This window comes from Oncorhynchus tshawytscha, linkage group LG16 (genome assembly GCF_018296145.1).
Source record: "Oncorhynchus tshawytscha isolate Ot180627B linkage group LG16, Otsh_v2.0, whole genome shotgun sequence".
NCBI lineage: Eukaryota > Metazoa > Chordata > Actinopteri > Salmoniformes > Salmonidae > Oncorhynchus > Oncorhynchus tshawytscha.
Window position 1 is genome coordinate 56,833,686 of NC_056444.1, and position 22,206 is coordinate 56,855,891.

The 22,206-nt window shown below is 42.5% G+C and overlaps 2 protein-coding genes across 2 annotated transcripts in view; one reads left to right on the forward strand and one right to left on the reverse strand.

Annotated features, from left to right (window-relative positions):
* The window catches only part of LOC112215979 (pleckstrin homology domain-containing family N member 1), a 29,557-nt gene extending 22,742 nt beyond the window's left edge, over positions 1-6,815 (forward strand). Inside the window, exons 12-16 of the mRNA XM_042299404.1 lie at positions 2,373-2,609; positions 3,310-3,480; positions 4,066-4,290; positions 4,889-4,949; positions 5,838-6,815. Of these exons, the coding sequence (XP_042155338.1) occupies positions 2,373-2,609; positions 3,310-3,480; positions 4,066-4,290; positions 4,889-4,949; positions 5,838-6,025 (882 nt within the window). The 3' untranslated portion in view covers positions 6,026-6,815. The remainder of the gene's footprint in view (positions 1-2,372; positions 2,610-3,309; positions 3,481-4,065; positions 4,291-4,888; positions 4,950-5,837) is intronic.
* Positions 6,816-7,734: 919 nt separating this feature from the next.
* On the reverse strand, positions 7,735-20,289 carry LOC112215978 (PPARGC1 and ESRR induced regulator, muscle 1). The gene is made up of 4 exons (XM_024375509.1): positions 20,189-20,289; positions 15,557-19,636; positions 14,110-14,226; positions 7,735-8,815 (listed from the first exon to the last, which is right to left on the reverse strand). The coding sequence occupies exons 2-4, from the start codon at positions 19,599-19,601 to the stop codon at positions 8,730-8,732; spliced, it is 4,248 nt and encodes a 1,415-aa protein (XP_024231277.1). The 5' UTR covers positions 19,602-19,636; positions 20,189-20,289; the 3' UTR covers positions 7,735-8,729.
* Between the last annotated feature and the right edge of the window lie 1,917 nt (positions 20,290-22,206).

The following is a 22,206-nucleotide window of genomic DNA, read 5'->3' on the forward strand; positions in this document are numbered from 1 at the left end:
GAAAACAATTGGTAACACACTACGCTATGAAGGACTGAAATCCTGCAGCACCCGCAAGGTTCCCCTGCTCAAGAAAGCACATATACATGCCCGTCTGAAGTTTGCCAATGTACATCTGAATGATTCAGAGGACAACTGGGTGAAAGTGTTGTGGTCAGATGAGACCAAAATGGAGCTCTTTGGCATCAACTCAACTCGCCGTGTTTGGAGGAGGAGGAATGCTGCCTATGACCCCAAGAACATCATCCCCACCGTCAAACATGGAGGTGGAAACATTATGCTTTGGGGGTGTTTTTCTGCTAAGGGGACAGGACAACTTCACCGCATCAAAGGAACGATGAACGGGGCCATGTACCGTCAAATCTTGGGTGAGAACCTCCTTCCCTCAGCCAGGGCATTGAAAATGGGTTGTGAATGGGTATTCCAGCAGGACAATGACCCAAAACAAACGGCCAAGGCAACAAAGGAGTGGCTCAAGAAGAAGCACATTAAGGTCCTGGAGTGGCCTAGCCAGTCTCCAGACCTTAATCCCATAGAAAATCAGTGGAGGGAGCTGAATCCCTCCTGAGATGTGTGCAAACCTGGTGGCCAACTACAAGAAACGTCTGACCACTGTGATCGCCAAACAAAGATTTTGCCACCAAGTACTAAGTCATGTTTTACAGAGGGGTCAAATACTTATTTCCCTCATTAAAATGCAAATCAATTTATAACATTTATGACATGGGTTTTTCTGATTTTTTTGTTGTCTCTCACTGTTCAAATAAACCTACCATTAAAATTATAGACTGATCATTTCTTTGTCAGCGGGCAAACATACAAAATCAGCAGGGGATCAAATACTTTTTTCCCTCACTGTATAACACACAGTAAATCAAGGCATGAGCTTTAGTTTCAATGTAACCATCATTACAAAAACTACATGTTTATCTACAACCTGTTCTCAGAGAATGTCTTAATATTCTGTATGTGAATCTGATACACTCCATTTAGTATGATATGTTACTTTCGTATGTTATGTATTAATTTGTGGATGTCCATCACCCATTTCGTATGATATGTTACGAATTAGAATACATATAATATTTTACGAATTTCAGAAAACATACAATATGTTATGAATTTGCTAAATGTATGATATGTTACGAATTCTAGCTAGATAGCTAGGTGGCTAACTTTAGCTAGCTGGCTAACATTAGCTAGGCAAGGGATTAGGGTTTGGTTTAGGGAAAGAGTTAGCTAAAATGGTTGTGGTTAGAGGAAGAGTTAGCTAACATGCTAAGTAGTTGCAAAGTAGCTAAAATGTAGTAAGTACTTGAAATGTTGCTAATTAGTTAAAATGCTAACGTTTTCCATGATGGAATTCGAAATAGCAACCTTTAGGTTGCTAGACATTCGCTAACATGCTAAGTAGTTGCAAAGTAGCTAAAAAGTAGTAACTACTTGAAAAGTTGCTATTTAGCTAAAATGCTAAAGTTGTCCGTGATGAGATTCGAAACCTTTGGGTTGCTAGACATTCACGTTATACTCCCACCCATCCACCCTGACCAACGACCCTACTTTAGTTTTGCCTTAAGTAACCATCTGTCCTATGTAACCATGCCCAACTTAACATATCATGCCAATTTGGGTTTCCAGGAGTTACATTTACTATGTTACGTCAAGTCTATTAGACGAGGCTGTTATCTAGGGGAGTGTTTTTGTATCTACCAGTCTCAATAGAATGAGGGGCCACTCCACATCTACATTTTGCAAAAGAGCTTCGACTTTTGCTTGGTTAAAACTTTCCGTAGATAGGGTTCAGTCCCAAAAGTGCGTTTAAAAAGGCAGTAGTTGCGCTGTTTGTTACTTTCAGGTTTATTTATCAGTTGGTACCACTTTAGTTCATTGCTCTCTAAAAGTGCTGATTCAAAAGCATTACGATCATTTCTAGAATACACTCTATCTGTATCAGTGAGCTTAGTCATATGGATGGACTGTGTGTGTGTGTGTGTGGCCTACTCCAAGCTACTGAACTGCACCTCCCCAGTACCAATTAAGATGATTGAAACCTTCAACTTTCCTTGCTTAGATTTTGGCAACAGATAACATAAGCTAAACTTAGTCAAATAAAGCAGGAATCCAACCTAAGTTTTCAGGGCGGGTAGGAACAAAAGCATCAGGTTTGCCAGATTCCAAGTTTCTTTGAATAGCACACTTTGGGCCGGTCTCCCGGATCTCTATTAAGCCTACACCTTGACTCAAAAGTTTGCTCAATGGAAAAGTATTGAGGATTGAGTAGTAGTATCAGTGATCATTCGCATCACCCTAGCTTGTTGCAATGTCACCGAGCATACTTGACCTTTGCCCCCTGTCTCTGTGTGTCCTTACAGTACATCTCCAGTCGGCCCTGCTCTACTGAGACAGCTCGGCTGGGCAGCCGCAGTAACAGTGTTTCGTCCCACGCCGCCAGGTCCGAGCGTGACACCCGACCTTTGTCACAGCGCTGCTCCTACCTCCCCCATGAGGGGCCGGTGGTGCTGTCCCCGGTTTACAACATCCCCTACTCAGGCCTGCACCGTGACCGCGCGAGCACCCCGCAATGCCTGGAGAAAGCCACCCTCATCAAGGTACTAACTTCAGCCTGGCGGCTAACTTGATTTTGGAATATTCCCTCTGTAACTTATCTTTGCATTTGGCATTTTAGTCATTTAGCAGACACGCTTATCCAGAGCAATTTACAAAAGCAATTAGGATTAAGTGCCTTTGCTTAAGAGCACATGGACAGATTTTTCACCTAGTCGGTACATCATGGGTACTAGAACTAAAATGGACTAGTACCACAAAGCAACAGGTCTGTGAGTTAAAGAAATAAATGGTAGTACCTCTTCAGCTTAATTCAGACAATGTGGCTTCATGTAGATATTACATCATAAGTGCTGGACATGAAACAACTTACCGTAACCTTCCGCCATCAGGGGGTTCCAATTAAAGAGACTAAAGACAGATTAGTGTAGCAGGCTAGTGGCATACACTCCCCACACCACACACATACAGATGTGATCCTAGTAGACTACACCCCCACTACCTCACCCCTTTTCCTTTCGCCCCACTGTAGAGCATGTGTGAGATTAGACCCATCTCTCCGCTTGGTAACTCTACCCCAAATCCCAGCGCTAAGTGCGGCTTAAATGATTAGCTTCTGCTAGCCTAGGAGCGTGAGAGAGCGAGAAAGGTCAATGGCCATTCACCCACTGTGCCGCAAGGAACAGATGACTGACTGAGGCTCGGAAGAATAATGATAACCCCTGGAAATCCCTGTGTGATTAGTCCAACAGCTGGAGCACCCCTCAGACGTCCCCGAAGTACGCATCGCTCTCCACCCCCCAGCGCCACTCAGACATGTGTGCCCCCCGGCAGCCCCTGTCACCCCTGTACGATGAGCCCTGCACCCCTGACACCTACGCCCAGGAGGAGAGCTGGCCCAGGCAGCAGCCAACGGTAAGCCGACCACGATACTGGATCCATGTGTCTCAGTTTACACCACAACCGTACTCCCCGCCAACTCTCACACACATACTGTACACACACATATCACATATGCACACATGAACTGTACAACAAAAGTACACACATACACACAATCAGGTTGTGTGTACCTGATTGTGTACATGTGCATATAGACGCAGGCACATGCATGCACGCATACAGGAAGCGTTTGACCAGGGGGTGACTGACGCAGGCAATGGACAGAGGCTAAGTGCTGCATGTTGCTGATGACTAATTGATTATTTCTGATGCATAATGAAGTGGACTGCTGAGAGATTCAATTCCTTGTCACTAGCAACGTCCTGTCCATATACATGACCTGTATTTTAGAGAAATATGATTTAATCGATTGAATTTAAGTTTTCTGTCTAGGTTTGTCTAGATTTTAGACACCATATTGAAAACATGGGGGTGCTTAAGGTTCTCGCCAGTGGCTTTATGTGCAAGACTGTCATTGGACAGGCATTTCAATTCCAATTACCACGACTACAAATTTGACCTTCTGGCTTTTTAACGCTTGCACCCTCTGATTCTCAGCAACAAAGTTGGCGAGGACCACCACAGAAGCAGCAGGACCCTCATCTCCTACCCTCCTCCTTCCAGCTGTGCACCCCTCCCCTGGGCAAGCGTTGCAGGAGGAGCCTGGTGCTCTGCCAAGGCCAGGGGCTGGAGATGGAGGGCCCTCAGGGGCCAGCAGACCAGAGAACTGAAGCTATCCCCAGACTAAGGCTGCTGCCTGCACCCAAAGCAGTGCAAGAGGAGGTGGGAAACTGACACTCAATGGCTCATATTCACAAAGCATGAATGGTGATCCTTTATCAGAACTCAATGCTTTATTGTTACGGGTCAATACGTCTTACAGATGTAGGATCTTAATTTGATCACTCTTTTGTTGATGAGAATTTTTCTGCACAGCAGGAAATGCAAACTTGTAGTGTATTCAAGGTTTAAAAATGCTTCGGAAGATTGTCATTTCCACTTTAAAAATGTCAGACATGATTTGCCCTAACGAAAAATATATCAATATATCAAAAAAAATGTCCAGTAATTAAACCAACACAATAATTAACATGTTTTCCTGCTGTAGCAAACTGGCTCAAATTAAGCGCTTGAGCCGACATCTGCAGCCTTTACCTTGAATGCAGTCTCTGCAGACGCAGGAGCATTGCCTTTAAAAGGCGCATTGTTGACAGTGCTGTAAGACTTGAATCCTGGCCACTGTTACTGCATTATGGCTCAATCACATTTCTTTCGAATACTTTTGAATAATCACCATTTGTACTCGATAATAATCATCTCTAAAGTACTATTTGTTGTTCTTGTACATGTGAAACCATTTTCTATCCTCATCTTTTGACAGAGGATCTTCCCATCGATGTCTGCTATGAACACCCCCCAGATGCCGTATGGTTACTCACCAGGTAAGAATGTCAAGCATGCTCTTGTAAACTAACACGCTGCACATCACAATGCAACAACATCGGTTACCTTTAAACCTGCTGCGTTCTTAGCATTTCTGTCATGCACACCATTTCAAACCCGTCTAATACATTGTCACGTCGTCATTCACCCACTACAATCCCACTAAAAGCAAAGCCTGCCTTAGTTGGTCATCTACTTCAAAAACCTCAACGACACAGAGGTCTGTTCATAGGGGGACTGGAGAAAAAGGACACATTTGCACATGCAGTATTGTATAATATACCATATAAAACATTGGAATATTGGACTGGGTGTGTCACTGTCAACATGCAGTTTGACAAAAAAGTGCAGGAAATGCGCAGATGTGCCAATGAAATGGAGCTTAGGCCAGCTTTAAATACCATGTGTTCAGGTGTCTCATGGGGGGGAAAGCCCAGTGTAACAGAACACTGTTCCAGACAGGGTTACTGCTAGCCATGACTGACAGCTCACAACTAGGCTAGGACCGCTCGCTCTAGCTCATATCTATGTCTCCTTTTATCTCATATAAAAACAGGATGGGATTTAAAGAGGATATCTCGGTATCTCCAAATATAAACCACTGTAAAATTGGCTATAACTCAGGGCATTATCAGGTGATCACCTCAAGTTGTATGTCTTTGCACAATTCCGAGGACAAACCGTGGGTTCTGTTAGGTATGCAACAGGATGGGTTTTACAGTACAGTAACACTGTGTGTAGCTGTTCACACACACCATGAGAGAGTGCCAGTATACATTGGACCTGATCCAAAACTAGTTGCCCAATCTGGGCCAGGTCTTGTATTCTTCTTCTTCTGCTCTTTGAAAACTAAAAGCCTGGGAATCGCGTCTCTCTCACCCCCACAGATCACAACTCATACCTTGAACCATCCGAGCCAGATGACCAGGAAATGGACTATGACAACATTTGGGAGTACGACTGCAATACCGAGAGAATTCAACCCATGTCTGGAATTTCGCCACACCGGACGGGATTAGACATTGGGGCCAGAGGCCTTGGTGCCATGGCAAACAACCAGCTGAGATGGTTATAAAAACAATGGGCCGGCACTCGTCTGGACGTGCGCAAACAACAGATCCCTATCAGAGAGCCATTCAGTGACCCAAGCTCACTACTGCATATTATGGTTGTGTGATAGTGTGCTCTGTTTCAAGGTAGCCCACTATTTAGGGAATAGGGTGTGAAAAATGTATTTGTTAGATAGTCAAAAGAATGCTTTAAGTGGCCATGAGATAAGAGGAACTTCTTAGTATTAATGCTGCACTACTGTGTACTGTATGTAAATGCAGATAAACATGATTCAGCAAAAACACTTTCCCACACAACAGCATAAAAAGGTAGGAAACTGAGCCTACCTCTGTTAACGTAGCATTGATGAAAGTGCAAAATGTACATAGTTTCTATCCCTGAGTGCTTGAACATGTTTTTGTTTTTTACCACTATCATTACACTGCATTTGGCTTCATTTGAATTTTGAGAGTTTCTTTGTATTATTTATGGGCATTTTCTTTAACGCCGTCCTGTTTAAATGGTTTTATATTGTGTAAATGTTTTGATTAATATGTTATATCATTATTATATTTTTTGCATCATAGACAACGTGTCTTTGGTTGTAAGCTGTAAAAAGCATTCCAGCAAGCTTAATAATAGCAACACATCAGTATAATTTATTTAATGTTCTGAAATAACAAGGCAAACATTGATGGCTTGAATGGACTTTCTCCATTGTGTTACTGCTGCAAAATGTTGCTTGTCTTTGTGGCTTGTTTCTCATACTTTTAGGTGTTTCTTTAAGTTTTTAATATAAACTAGTATTGATATTATTTGCATTATTATACTGTGATTATTTTGAGGGATGTTTAGTAGTAATTATGACCTAAGACATTATATAAATAGGTAAAACTTTTACACATTTCCTGCATAAGCATGAATAAACCATTTATAAATATATATACATATATATAAATATAAAGAGTGTAAGCATTACAAGTAACTAGCATTTAACATTTATTATAATTTATAAAACATTTCTAAACATGAATATGCATTTATAATGGATGGAGGTCATTATGAAGTGTTACCTGACAGTTCATCTCTACTGGACAAACCATGTAAACATTAATAGTACTGAACTATTACGCAAGACTGTAGCTCTCAGTTAACCGAGATTACCGGACAGTAGAGTCCTACTGTACAATAGACAAGCTCCTTTGAACTAATAGAAGTTGATCAATCAGATAGTTTAGGTAAGATTAACTTCAAATCGAATATCAAATGTACTGAGATGAATGCAGTACAGTCATTTGAAGAAATGTGTATTATTCAGTCAAAACAAACACATTTTACTAGTGAACTGTTTTTCATTTTGAAAAAAATATAGAACTTTGGTCAAATGAGCACATGCCAGTAGACTGGTGTTATTTCACCCCGGATCAGAATCTGTGATGCTCCTCTCGTTCTCTCTCATGGCACAACCTCGCTCTCTGCTGGTGTAAGACAGTCATCTCTACAATTATATTGGAACCCCATGTCTATGGAGTGCCTGTCTGATGCAAATGGCCCAGTAGGAGTTAAATGTGATGTTATGTGTGTTGTTAGGGATTGCACATTTTAAGAGCAAAAAACTACTTTATAGTGGTTTATAATCTGGCAGTATTGACAGTATTGTGGAGGTAGTTTATACACGGTACTATAGCGCCCTCTAGTGTATAAAATCTGACAGAACACAGGAAACCGCTTGTCAACTCTGAAATGGCATATATTTGAAACGTAATACATCCACAGTTCACAGAACAAACCATACAATGACAGAAAGTCATCTAATAGAGGCCATCAAATAAAACAGACGTAATTATGTATAAACAAAAAACAATGACATGTATTTGTAGTCCCCTAAATAAATCTGGTTACCCCATATAATACACCGTTGTTTTGTATTGGGGTATGCGATGATTTCACATAGTAAAATACTTTGAAGTTGATTGAATAATCAAACATAGGTATATTTTTGTATCCATTCTGTACCTTTACTTTACTAATATTTGTCATTCAATTCCAAAACATACACACTATATTCATGTCCTCATCCTAACACATTGACAGTGTATATCTCTTAGAGCACTTTCCACTGGCATCTTATGTCTCTTCTCTACATTTTGGTACCTTCATTATAAAATCTCAATATATCTGTCTCTTTTTGTACGCTCATAAATATCATACATCTCTTACCCAAGGATGTTGTCATCTAAACCCTTGTTATAGGTTATATTTATCCAAATGACATTAACGGACCTCAAACACACTCTTAAAAAACGGCATACAGGAATATTATCATACACACTATCTTGACCATTTCAGTGGATTGGACATGGTTTTTATTGCTAACTTTGATGTTCAGAAGTTATAGTGCAAACATTTCAGGCACAGCAAAACATAGCTTTAGCCCTCTATTTTTTATTTATTTAAATATCTATATTTTTACAAGAGGAAACCACAGATTTCACTTGCAGTCAAAGGATGGTCCATGCTATACGGTATCCTTGGGTCGTCCCTACCCCATTGAAGTAGAAATGTCCAATGGTTAATGGGTTAGGGTACGACGTCCCAAGGAACCCTGATAGGACTGAACGTCAAAGCACCCAAGATGAATTCAGTTTCCATGGGAGTAAGGGGTAAACTTAGGAAGGACGTAGCTGTGCATGGTGACTGTCCCTGTATCAGATGGAGGGTGTTTGATGTTATGGCTTCTCTCCAGATGCCTCTTCCCTGCCTCTTCTCCGCAGGTATCGGATGGCAGACAGCGCACTTATGTTGGCCAGGAGAACTGTGCAATGTTCCGTGGGAAAAAAATATCACATGAGCCAATCGCATGACTGCATCATTCTTGACTGAACAACTAATGACATTTTCTTATTATTGAATTGAATGTTTGAGACATGTTGTATAATAATGTAATCATATAATAACTCATAAGAACAAATAGATTGGGGAAAAAAAGGTATTAGATCTAGTCTAATACTAGACTAGAATATAACAATATTCTTCAAAATATAACATTGGCTTTAAAGGTCAACTGCCCCTTAAAACCAACTTTTCTTGTTTAAAACGGCATGTGGCATCAAAATGAGTAAGAATAGTTCATTTAAACCTTTATTTAACTAGGCAAGTCAGTTACGAATAAATTCTTATTTGCAATGACGGCCTGCCAGAAGGCAAAAGGCCTCCTACATGAGCAGGGATAAAAAAATTAAAAAAATAGGACAAAACACACGTCACGACAAGAGAGACAACACAACACTACATAAAGAGAAACCTAAGACAACAACATAGCATGGCAGCAACACATGAAAACACAGCATGGTAGCAACACAGCACGACAACAACATGGTAGCAACACAACATGGCAGCAGCACAACATGGTGGCAGTAGCACAACATGGTAGCAGAAAAAAACACGGTACAAACATTATTGGGCACAGTCAACAGCAAAAAGGGCAAGAGGGTAGGGACAACAATATATCACGCAAAGCAGCCACAACTGTCAGTAAGAGTGTCCATGGTTGAGTCTATGGAATAAAGAGATAGAGATAAAATGTCCAGTTTGAGTGTTTTTTGCAGCTCGTTCCAGTCACTAGCTGCAGTGAACTGAAAAGAGGAGCGACCCAAGGATGTGTGTGCTTTGGGGACCTTCAAGAGAATGTGACTGTCAGAGCGGGTGTTGTATGTGGAGGATGAGGGCTGCAGTAGGTATCTCAGGCTCTCCAGAGGGTAGTGCGGTCTGCACAACGCATCACCGGGGGCAAACTACCTGCCCTACAGGACACCTACAGCACCCGATGTCACAGGAAGGCCAAAAAGACCACAACCACCCGAGCACCTGCTTGTTCACACTGCTACCATTAAGAAGGCGAGGTCAGTACAGATGCATCAAAGCTGGAACCGAGAGACTGAAAAACAGCTTCTATCTCAAGGCCATCAGACTGTTAAACAGCCATCACTAACATAGAGAGGCTGCTGCCAACATACAGACTCAAATCTCTGGCCACTTAAATAAATGGACTTAATAAAGGTATCAATAGTCACTTTAAATAACGGCACTTTAATAATGTTTACATATCCTACATTACTCATATCTCATATGTATATACCGTATTCTATACCATCTACTGCATCTTGCCTATGCCGCACGGTCATCGCTCATCCATATATTTATATGTACATATTCTTATTCCTCCCTTTACATTTGTGTGCATAAGGTAGTTGTTGTGAATTTGTTAGATTATTTGTTAGATATTACTGCATGGTTGGAACTAGAAGTACAAGCATTTCGCTACACTCGCATTAACATCTGCTGACCATGTGTATGTGACCAATAACATTTGATTTGATTTTGATTTGAGATAGGGGGGAGTGAGACCTAAGTGGGTTTATTAAATAAACATCAACCAGTGGATCTGCGATGGGTACAGAGATGACGAGTTTACAGAGGAGTACAGAGTGCAGTGATGTGTCCTATAAGGAGCATTGGTGGCAAATCTGATGGCCGAATGGTAAAAAAACATCTAGCCACTCGAGAGCACCCTTATCTGCCGATCTATAATTCATCCGTAATCTAGCATGGGTAGGATGGTCAGTTTGGCAGCTGTGGTGAAAGAGGAGTGATTACGATAGAGGGAAATCAAGTCTACATTTAACTTTAGCCTGCAGCTTTGCTATGTGCTGAGAGAAGGACAGTGTAACGTCTAGCCATACCCCCCAAGTACTTGTATAAGGTAACTACCTCAAGCTCTAAACCCTCAGAGGTAGTAATCACACAGGTGGGGAGAGGGGCATTCTTCTTACCAAACCATATGACCTTTGTTTTGGAGGTGTTCAGAACAAGGTTAAAGGCAGAGAAAGCTTGTTGGACACTAAGAAAGCTTTGTTGTAGAGCGTTTAACACAAAATCCAGGGAGGGGCCAGCTAAGTATAAGACTGAATCTTCTGCATACAAATACATTGAGAGAGCTTCCTAATTCTTGAGCTATGTTGTTGATGTAAATTGAGAAGAGCGTGGGGCCTAGGATCGAGCCTTGGGGTACTCCCTTGGTGACAGACAGTGGCTGAGACAGCAGATGTTCTGACTTTATACACTGCACTCTTTAAGAGAGGTAGTTAGCAAACCAGGCCAAAGACCCCTCAGAAACACCAATACTCCTTAGCTGGACAACAAGAATGGAATGGTCTACCGTATCAAAAGCTTTGGCCAAGTCAATAAAAATAGCAGCACAACATTGCTTAGAATCAAGGGCAATTGTGACATCATTGAGGACCTTTAAGGTGGCAGTGACACATCAATAACCTGAGCGGAAACCAGATTGCATACCAGAGAGAATACTGTAGACCTCAAGATAGCCAGTCAGTTGATTATTGACAAGTTTTTCCAAAACTTTTGATAAACAGGGCAAAAATAGAAATAGGTCTATAACAGTTAGGATATAACAGCTTGATCTCCCCTTTAAATAAAGTACACACCGTGGCTGCCTTCCAAGCAATGGGAACCTCCCCAGAGAGGAGAGACAGGTTAAAATGGTTGGAGATAGGCTTGGAGATGATAGGGGCAGCAACTTTTAAAAAAGAAAGGATCTAAACCATCCTTTCTTTTTAAAAAGTTTTTGGTCATATGTTTTTTGGGGGTCAAGTTTCAGGAGCTTCTTTTGCGCCACGGACTCAGTGACTGCCTGCAGTGAGAAACTTTATCGTGGGGCAGGGCAAACAGAGGAAGGAGCATCGGGGAGAGTCGCATTAGAAGGGATGGAAAATGAGGAATCCTGACTTAATGAAGTGGTGATTAAAGAGCTCAGCCATGTGCTCCTCATCAGTAACACCCACATCATCAACATTAAGGGACATGGGCAGCTGTGAGGAGGAAGGTTTATTCTTCAGGTCTTTAACCATTTTTCATAACTTCTGGGGTTAGACCCACAGAGAGAGAACTGTTCCTTGAGACAGTCACCAGCAAAGCACCCCCACACTATCACATCTTCTCCCCCATGCTTCATGGTGGCAACCAAACATGCGGAGATCATCCGTTCACCTACAACGGTCTCACAAAGGCACAACGGTTGGAACCAAAAATCTCAAATTTGGACTCATCAGACTAAAGGACAGATTTCCATGGGTCTAATGTCCATTGCTTGTTTTTCTTGGCCCAAGCAAGTCTCTTCTTCTTATTGGTGTCCTTTAGTAGTGGTTTCTTCGCAGCAATTCGACCATGAAGGCCTGATTCACGCAGTCTCCTCTGAACAGTTGATGTTGAGATGTGTCTGTTACTCTGTGAAGCATTTATTTTCATTTATTTGGGCAGCAATTTCTGAGGATGGTAAGTCTAATGAACTTATCCTCTGCAGCAGAGGTAACTCTGGGTCTTCCTTTCCTGTGGCAGTCCTCATGAAAGCCAGTTTCATCATAGCGCTTGATGGTTTTTGCGACTGCACTTGAAGAAACTTTCAAAGTTCTTGAAATGTTCTGTATTGACTGACCTTCATGTCTTAAAGTAATGATAGATTGTTGTTTCTCTTTGCTTATTTGAGCTGTTCCTGCCATAATTTGGACTTGGTCTTTTATGAAATGCAGTTCAAGAAATATTTACTAAATAAACTAAAGTGAAAAAAAGGTAACATGAAAATTACATAACAATAACGAGGCTATATAACAGGGGGTACCAGTACTGTCAATGTGAGGCGGTACAGGTTAGTTGAGGTAATTTGTAGTGACTATGTGACTATGCATAGATGCATAGATAAATAAACAGCGAGTACCAGCAGTGTAAAAAAAAAGGTGGAAGGGGGGGGGGGTCAATGTAAATTGTCTGGTTGGCCATTTGATTCATTGGTCAGCAATCGTATGGATTAGGGGTAGAAGCTGTTAAGGAGACTTTTGGTCTTAGACCTGGCGCTCCGGTACCGCTTGCCGTGCGATGTCAGAGCAAAAATCAAGCCATGAGGTCGAAGGAAATGTCTGTAGAGCTCCGAGATGAGATTGTGTTGGGACACAGATCTGGGGAAGGGTACCAAAACATTTTTGCAGTATTGAAGGTCCCCAAGAACACAGCGGCCTCTATAATTCTTGAATGGAAGAAGTTTGGAACCACCAAGACTCTTCCTAGAGCTTCCCGCCCGGCCAAACTGAGCAATCAGGGGAGAAGGGCCTTGGTCAGCGAGATGGCCAATAACCAAATGGTCACTATGAAAGAGCTCCAGAGTTCCTCTGTGGAGATGGGAGAACCTTCCAGAAGGACAACCATCTCTGCAGCACTCCACCAATCAGGCCTTTATGGTAGAGAGGCCAGACGGAAGCAACTCCTTAGTAAAAGGCAATTGACAGCCCACTTGGTGTTTGCCAAAAGGCACCTAAAACTTTCAGATCATGAGAAACAAGATTCTCTGGTCTGATGAAACCAAGATTGAACTCTTTGGCCTGAATGCCAAGTCTGGAGGAAACCTGCCACCATCCCTACGGTGAAGCATGCTGATGGCAGCATCATACTGCGGGGATGTTTTTCAGCGGCAGGGACTGGGAGACTTCAACAAAGTAGTGGGTAAAGGGTCTGAATACTTATGTAAATGTGATATTTCAGTTTATTTTTAATACATTTTCCAAAATAAAATAAAAACAGTTTTTGCTTTGTCATGATGGGGTATTGTGTGTAGATTGAAAAAAACAATTCAATCAATTTAAGAGTAAGGCTGTAACGTAACAAAAATGTGAAAAAAGTCAAGGGGTCTGAAAACCATGCTTGTTTCCAACAGTTTCTACCAATTGCAAAGACATCTGAAGTCATCTGTGGTCACAGAAAGACCGATTAAACATCTTGATTTTGTGTTTAGCTGAGATCTTCTATGTATAAAGCGACACGGCAGGGGAAAAAATACATAAATCATCTAACGAAGCACATAGCTGCTATTTGAGTGGTCTGAGCAAATCATTAAATAACAAGCATTTTCAAGTGTAACTTTAGTAACAATGGTTTTGGGAAACATCTCGGAGATTTAACCATGCTCAGACAAAGGTTCTAACGATGGACTTAGCCTTAAGGTGCTATTGGGAAACCAGGCCAAGGTCTATTGAATGTACATACCAGCCTTCCAGGCATCTCCAGCTTGTGGGTTAGCGGACTTCAACACCCAGGAGGCGAATGCGATGCAGACTAAACACATGTCTGACTGTCTGAGAGGTACAAGGGAGGCATCTAATCCTAGAAAGGACACAGTATGTGGCTGTTTAAATAGTCAAACAAAATGTATCACATTCAAGATTGAACATTCTCTACTGTTCTACTCTTTTCACATTATTGTGCCAACGCAAACCGTACCGTGCTGGCTTGGATATTTCCTTTTCACACCGTCCTCTCCAGCAAGTTTCCAGCAACTATTGTGGATGTGTAATGAGGCCAGCGTAGTACAAGTTGGCTTGGCTCAGTAGATACTGTTGGTGTGAGTACTTTGGAGTACTTTGTGTGCTCTTTGGCTACAAAACTAAAATATAAGATCAGTGGGGACGTGGCATTGCTCAGCTGTCTTGGGAGTACAATTGTCCCCATGGAGCACAGAGGAAATGGGCTTACTGTGGTAATGCACGTTCACGCAGGGAATATGTCCAGGAGGAGATCATCAAATCCCATACCTGCTGCAGACAGACTAGGCCTCATTACATTAGGCAGGAAATGTCCTGTTCTTTCACACTGTGCCCTGATCAGGTTCCAGCCATAGCGATACCTGGACTAATTCCAAACAATCTAAAGTGTGGCACTGGGACAGCTCTGTGGCAAACAGGTATTTCTGGGCACGTTAAAGGGATGTTCTACTAAAGAAAAATGTCCACTTTGGCTTTGACTCCAAGACAGTTTTTGGATATGTGTTTTGCTAACTTCCCTTTAAGGAAAATCTATGGGTGAATCATTGTTGATCACCATGTTAAACACATTGTGCTATGTGTGTATATTGTGCTATTGTGTATATGTGCGGTCAAGGTTACTGTTCCGTCTTAGAGCTGCTTACTGGATGGAATGGTGCTCCTTTGGCCACCATGGTGGGCCTATTTATACTTACCATTTGACGGCAAACATGTGAATAACGCTTGGCACTAGGCAACTTGAGATGACACGGACAGTGATTGAAGAAGAGTTATCACGTGCAACCATTCCTCTGGCACTTGGCTTAGCACTACTACGTGCGTCTAGTCAATGTTCCTTGACAGCTGGATTGAGGGAGCACGTTAAGATCACAACAGTTAGTAATCGATTATGACTAAGGTCTTTCAACTATTAGATTGCACTACCTCTTGCCAGCTTGCAAAATTTGGCATGGTAAATTACTTTTCTGGTTGATGAGACATCAGGCAACCAGATTACAACCAGATAAAAAAAACATCCTTTTACAACCAGTATACAACTTGGCCATGATGTCAAGAAATGTATCAGTTTTCCCAGCTGGGTTAGATACATAAAAAAAAGTAAAATACTTGAAGACTCCAAGTGCTGAATGTGCATAGTAATGTGTATGTGATAATAGAGAAAATGGCCTTACTGGGATTAGCAACAGCCATCTGCAGATCCGGATATCTCCTCTTCTGTTCGGCCAGCTGTCTGAAGATCCTGCCTTCTAGGTTGTACAGCAGTTGATCAGGAAAAGGCTGGTCTTGGATGCCCAGCGTGTGGATGGGTCTAATGCTTCTGCAGAATGAACTCTTGATCTCATCCACAGGAACCAGCGACCAGGAGTCAGATCTCTGACTTTGGCTGGTGGAGCCAGTGAGGCGGACCTTCCGTAGGGAGAAATAGTTTTTCCAGAAGAAGTTCTCACTTAGACCCTCGTCTGTGAAAAAGTCCTCATATATGTCCGGAGCCACTATTACACCTTGGGTCTCATTTGGCTTATGGTTCAACCGCGTGATCACCCGGATCGGACTTCTGACTTGGTTATCTTCCTCATCCGAGTCTGCAGACGAGTCACTGGAGAAGAAATGATCGTAGGCCTCCGGGAACTGAAGATTCTTGTTGGCCGAATGTCCGCAGGAAAAGATGGGCAACAGCTCATCCTTGTTGTGGATTGATGCCTCCCTGACAGGGTAGAAGAAGCTTCCTGCATCAAACTCGGAGTAGAAATGCTCATAATCAGGGACTGAATCACTGTTGACATAGTAGGCGGCCATGTTGTTTGTTTCCGATGGACTGGCCTCCGATTTATTTCCTCCAAAGACGTACTGGATGATCTCAGAGAAAGAGATCTGATTGCTTTCTTTTGACACATCCTCTGAAAAAGATGCTGAAGGTAAAGAATTCATGCTACTGTGCTGCCCCACTAAATGTCCATCACTGCAGGACTCCATTTCTGGTTCTCTTTCCTCTGATATAACAGTTGGTAAGGCCTGACCTTTCAACACCTGGCAAAGTGGCTCAACTTCCAGAGCTAGTAGGTTCTGCACACTGACGTTTTTGCTAATTTTTCTTACGTACTGTGGGGCACTGCCTGAAAAGATTGGTCGGGGGATGTAACTTGCGGAACTTAGCATTGCAACATTTTCTGGGTATATACCAGCCCCAACGTTAACTGAGTCTGGCTCGCTTTCCCATAAGATACCAATAGAGTTGGATGATTCATTTCTTATGATTGGATCAGTGCTTGGATTATCAGCATTTGTATTTTGTGAGAATTTTTTGTCAAAATCAGAAATGGTGGAAATGTCGCCACTGGAGCGGTGAGCTTTGGAGTCGTCCAAGTTAGTGAAGTATCCTGAGTCTGCGGCATCAGAGCTGTTGGCTGCCTCAGCCTTTGGTGGCTGGGGGAGAACACTGGCCTGGTGGGCATTGCTGACCGTACGTAGTCGCAAAATGTCATTAATGGTCAGCTTCTCCATCTCATTCCAAAAACTGGAGATGGCATACACAGGATGTGTTTCGTCGGGTGCTTTTTCAATCCCCTCACACTCTGCTGTTTTGGCTGTGCTAACAGTGTCCTCTGTGTTGACCTCTATATCAACTTTGAGTTCTGGAGTATCTTGAGACGTATCCTGACTGTCATGTTCAGACATTTCCCTTGTTGCTTTGCCTACAGAAAGTTCTGCTCCTTGACCATTGAATCTGGTTTGAATATCAGGTGTATCAGAGCTTTCAAATAACGTCATTGGCAAGTCTATGTCAGTGTTACGTTTATCTGGCAGTGCTGTCATATGTGTTTTGTTAGACTGAAACCCAACAATTTGGTTACTTTCCATTTGTAATTCAGGGGAATTAGAAAGTGAAATATTTGATTGAGTTAATGGGACATTCTCTGGAGTACACGAATCAGGGTCTTTTTCAGTGACATTATAACTTATGTAAGTATTATTTATTTCATCTGACTGATTAGAGTTCATAGCACTCTTTGGAATAACAGAGTAACAAGAGACAGTAAAAAGAGGTATTGCTAATACAGGATTAACTGTCTGGTTTCCATATGTTGTTTGACTGATTACGTCATCTGATTTTGAACAGCAGGGCTCATTGAAACTATTGATTTGGCCAAGTAATGGTGTCTTGGTGGGTTTTAGTGTTGTGTTAGTGCTGACCACTCCTGATGGCATACTCTTATCAAGAGTTGGGATGAGTACATTTTTAAATTCTTGGTGCATCTTGAGGACTATGTTTTCATGAGCAGGCAGCTGCAATGTGTTTGAAACAACACCACTGCTGCCTTTAGAGATGAGTAAATTGTTCTTTCTGTGTGCGGTGTTATGTTCTGTTGATTCTGGTGTATGGAGAATCTCAGATGAGGCCTCCCTGTTTTGAGTCTTTCCATTCACTTCGTGCAGTTGCAGAGGCCCAGACTCCCTTTGATATTTTGTGATGTTATCTGGGCCAAACTTTGCTTCCTCTGTGACCGGAGATGACTCACTAGAAGCACAGGTGGACATTGAGACTGGCAATCCAGGACATTCTTTAGATTCTGTTGATGGCTGTAATTGTAATGTGCTGCTTGGCTGTAAATTTGCTGCCACATTACCGTCATAATTAGGTGTTGACAAACCGCTGTCAACAGCTCGACCTGGTGGGGATGTTGATCTATCAGTGCATTCACTGTTTACAGGTAAGCTAGATTTGGCTTGTTTGCAGTTCGCCTCCATACCAAGAGGCTCAGCTTTTACTGGCCTCAACTCATTCTTCTCAGTTAGTGTTTGACTTTGACGGTCTCTTAGAAGGGGAGTTGGTAAATTGAGGCTCACTTCGTCATGCTCCACTGCAGTTGGGCCAGGTGTCACATTGTTTCTGGCTCTCCCTTGGAGTATTTCTGAGTGTGTAGGTGGACAATGAAAACTCTGAGTTTGGTGAGCTGAGGATTTGATATGCTCACAGCCGGCCTCATTCATGCAAACTGCAGTGTAATCTCTTGCTAGTCTTACATGAGCATCCATTTCTATTCCCTGTGCACATCTCTTCGCCTCAGAGTCAATATGATTGGCAAAGAACTGCCTCTTGTACCCTTGACCAGCGTCCACAATACTGACCGTTTTTTTTCTCCTTCTCTTCTTTTTAATGGTGAATGTTGGAGACTGATCTGGGCTCCTTACGCTCTGCTGTTCTGGGTCTTTCTTTGTTGATGTGACAGCAAGGTATTTGCCTTCTGTTGATTTATTGTGTGGCATCACTTCAAGGTTTTTAGATGAATCCCTATCAGGGTTAGGGCACGAATCAGAGGTTTTCTTAAGAAGTGGTTTATCTAACATGATATCCCCATTACTCTCATCACCCACACTTTTGCATACAGCTAACTCTGAGTTCAGCACTTTCCCAGAGGCAGGTGTCTTTAATGAGTCGGCTGTCATTTCCAATATTGCTTTGAGTAAGTCACAGGATTGACCCTCCCTTTTCAGCCTCCCTGCTTCATTTGCTGGCACCAACATCCAATCCTTCTCTCTGATGGCCAACTCTACATTGGGATTGGTGGATTTGTCTGTCTTGCCCTCAGAGGCATCATTGACTGGGAGCTCAGGAGCCACCTTGGAGTCAGGCCTATCTGTTGTTTTGGCATTGTCTGGCTCTGTGGTTTCCATGCCAGTTGCTGCCTCACTGCTGGCAGACAGGGAGTTGAACTCTGGGTTGTTTATTGGCAAAGCGTCGTCATTGGCTCGTGGCCCATCACCACACACCTCCCCCTGCCCCACCTTGCTGCTTTTCCCCACTGTTGCTTGGCTGTGCTCAATAAACTGTTCAGCCTCTGGGAGACTTTTAAGCCTCTCAAAGAACCTATTGATAGACTCCAGGTGCACATCCTCATCCTCGCTGCACGACAAGACATTCTCCAAGCTACCGACACTGTACTTGTTGAGGTAATGCTCCATGGGAGAACCCTCGGAATCCCGGGGGCTGTCCATGGGGCAGACAGCCTCCCAAGCATCTGACTTGAGGTCAACTCGCAGACCCTTGTCTAAGAAAGTGGACCCTCCCGCATCATCAACGTCACTCAAGCTGTAGTCACTAATGCTAGAGTCCAATCCAGCCAGCGCGGGGGGGTGGAGGTCACACTCCTCGCACTCCTGGAAGAAGGAGTCCCAGTCACCCTCGGAGACGTGCACACTGTGTTCATAGTCATCCATTGTGAGGAAGGGTTACAAAACAGTTTCACCACTACCTGTGAAATAAATCAACACTGTGCTTTAAATGTCACTGCAAACATGGTGCGACACCTGAGAAGATAAAGATACTCGTGTCTCAAACTAGTTCAACAAAAAAGTGGGATTCTTAACAGTTCTACTGCAACGAATGACACATAACGTCAACTCTTGAAAATCTTTGTTTGCTATCAGTTTAGGCTACATGATGTCTCAACCAAGAATTGGCTATGTTTGCCAAGTGCATTGCGAAAACTTGTTTGAGGAGAGCAACTAAGACTTGCCTTGCAAAAGGCATTCATAGATAATGTCTGCTAATGCATGATGATATGCTTTGTGTGGGCTATGAGCCACCACTTCATGTGCAATTTCTTCTGTCTAGGTGGGGAGATTTAATCATTAACTAAAATAAAAAGATAGTTGTCATGAAATTCATGTATGTCACAGATTCACTAACTCCAACAGTACTTGAAATGACCTTAACATTGAAATTACCCTAACTATTAAAGGACTCCCCCCACACATCTGTATCAGAAAGTGTATTGTCCATGTGTGCAGCCATAAGGTCCTACCTGTTAAGCCTCCTGCTGCTGTGCCACTCCTATATAGAGTGTTATGCTCCGGTGTCCCAGCAGTGGCATGCTGTTTCTCTACGTGTCCTCTGGTCGGCCGTCCATATGTTGTGAGAGTGCAATGTGTCAGGCCCTATGATCCGTTATAAATAGAGAGGTGCTTCGGTGCCTCTCATCACGTAATACACGCAATGCTCCAGTCTGGCGCTCGCCATCATTCCCAACAGAGGTATAACGTTTCAGCACCGTAAATAGACGCCACACTCACAAAGTGATCACAAGATCTTGAATGTCCATGTGATGTTAATGTAGTTTACCCCCTTTGTCACACCTTCTTCATGCCAGTTGGACAGCAAGTGGTCTTTCGTATAAGTTTATATTTTTGGGGGTTCCTTGCTTCCTTGTAGTAGTGAATTAGACAGATTCATTCCAACATTGGTTGTATGGAACAGCCAGGGCATAACACAACTGTAACTGGTGTTTCTGCAGTAAAGTCTTGCGAGGCAGCTAATGCTCCTGACAATGGCCACACTCCCACGGAAGAGGGTCATTTGTGGCAGTCAGTCAGCTGATACATCGCTGGTATGATGTCACTGGGTGACAGAGGATCTGAATCTTCCCCTTAGACACACTGGACACTGTGGACAGTCAGAGTGAATGCCAGAAAAGGTTGGAGTGCTGGAGCGGCCATGGAAAAAAATGGATGCCAGTTTATGTGAGAGTCGTCTGACACAGGCCATCTTGCAGCCAGAATCTAGCTATCTGATCCCTCCATGCAGGGCCAGCTCTAGCCTTTTGGGGGCCCTAAGCGAGATTTGGTTAGGGAGCCTCCCCACCAAGAGGAGAAAAAAATGGTGTCCCCTCTTGACGAGCCACTGCCTGTTCACCCCGCTATCATCCAGAAGGCGAGGTCAGTACAGGTGCATCAAAGCTGGGACCGAGAGACTGAAAAACAGCTTCTATCTCAAGGCCATCAGACTGTTAAACAGCCACCACTAACATTGAGTGGCTGCTGCCAACACACTGACTCAACTCCAGCCACTTTAATAATGGGAATTGATGGGAAATTATGTAAATATATCACTAGCCACTTTAAACAATGCTACCTTATATAATGTTACTTACCCTACATTATTCATCTCATATGCATACGTATATACTGTACTCTATATCATCGACTGCATCCTTATGTAATACATGTATCACTAGCCACGTTAACTATGCCACTTTGTTTACATACTCATCTCATATGTATATACTGTACTCGATACCATCTACTGTATCTTGCCTATGCTGCTCTGTACCATCACTCATTCATATATCCTTATGTACATATTCTTTATCCCCTTACACTGTGTATAAGACAGTAGTTTTGGAATTGTTAGTTAGATTACTTGTTGGTTATTACTGCATTGTCAGAACTAGAAGCACAAGCATTTCGCTACACTCGCATTAACATCTGCTAACCATGTGTATGTGACAAATAAAATTTGATTTGATTTGATTTGAGAGAGAAAAAATATTTTGAAGTAAATTTCCTGCATTTCTACACATTTTGCCGTGGAGCATAGAGAAAATGTTGCAGTTTTATTGCAAGTTTTCTGCAGTTCTATATATTTTGCCATTAGGAGGCGACAGTTGGGTCCTAAGCAACTGCTTATGTAGCTTATGCCTGGAGCCGGCTCTGCCTCCATGTGGGAGACAGAATAATTCTACAATTATTTCATCTGGATACAAAAAGTTAGTGTGTGCAAAGTGCAATAAAGTGCTAAATAAAAACTTTGCCATGTAACTTTTTGTATTATTTCAAGCATGGCAGTAGATTAGGATGTATTTGATTTTTTTGGGCTCCTTTTTATGGTTTGAGTGAGTTCAACAGCTGAACTCTACAATAAATCAGACAAGTCAAAGAAGTGATCCTGAGGGTGATATCGACCATCCATATCTTCACAACAATCTATGGTTCTTATTCTGTTATTTTACGTGACTTAACTTCTGCATATACATTGTTTAAACTG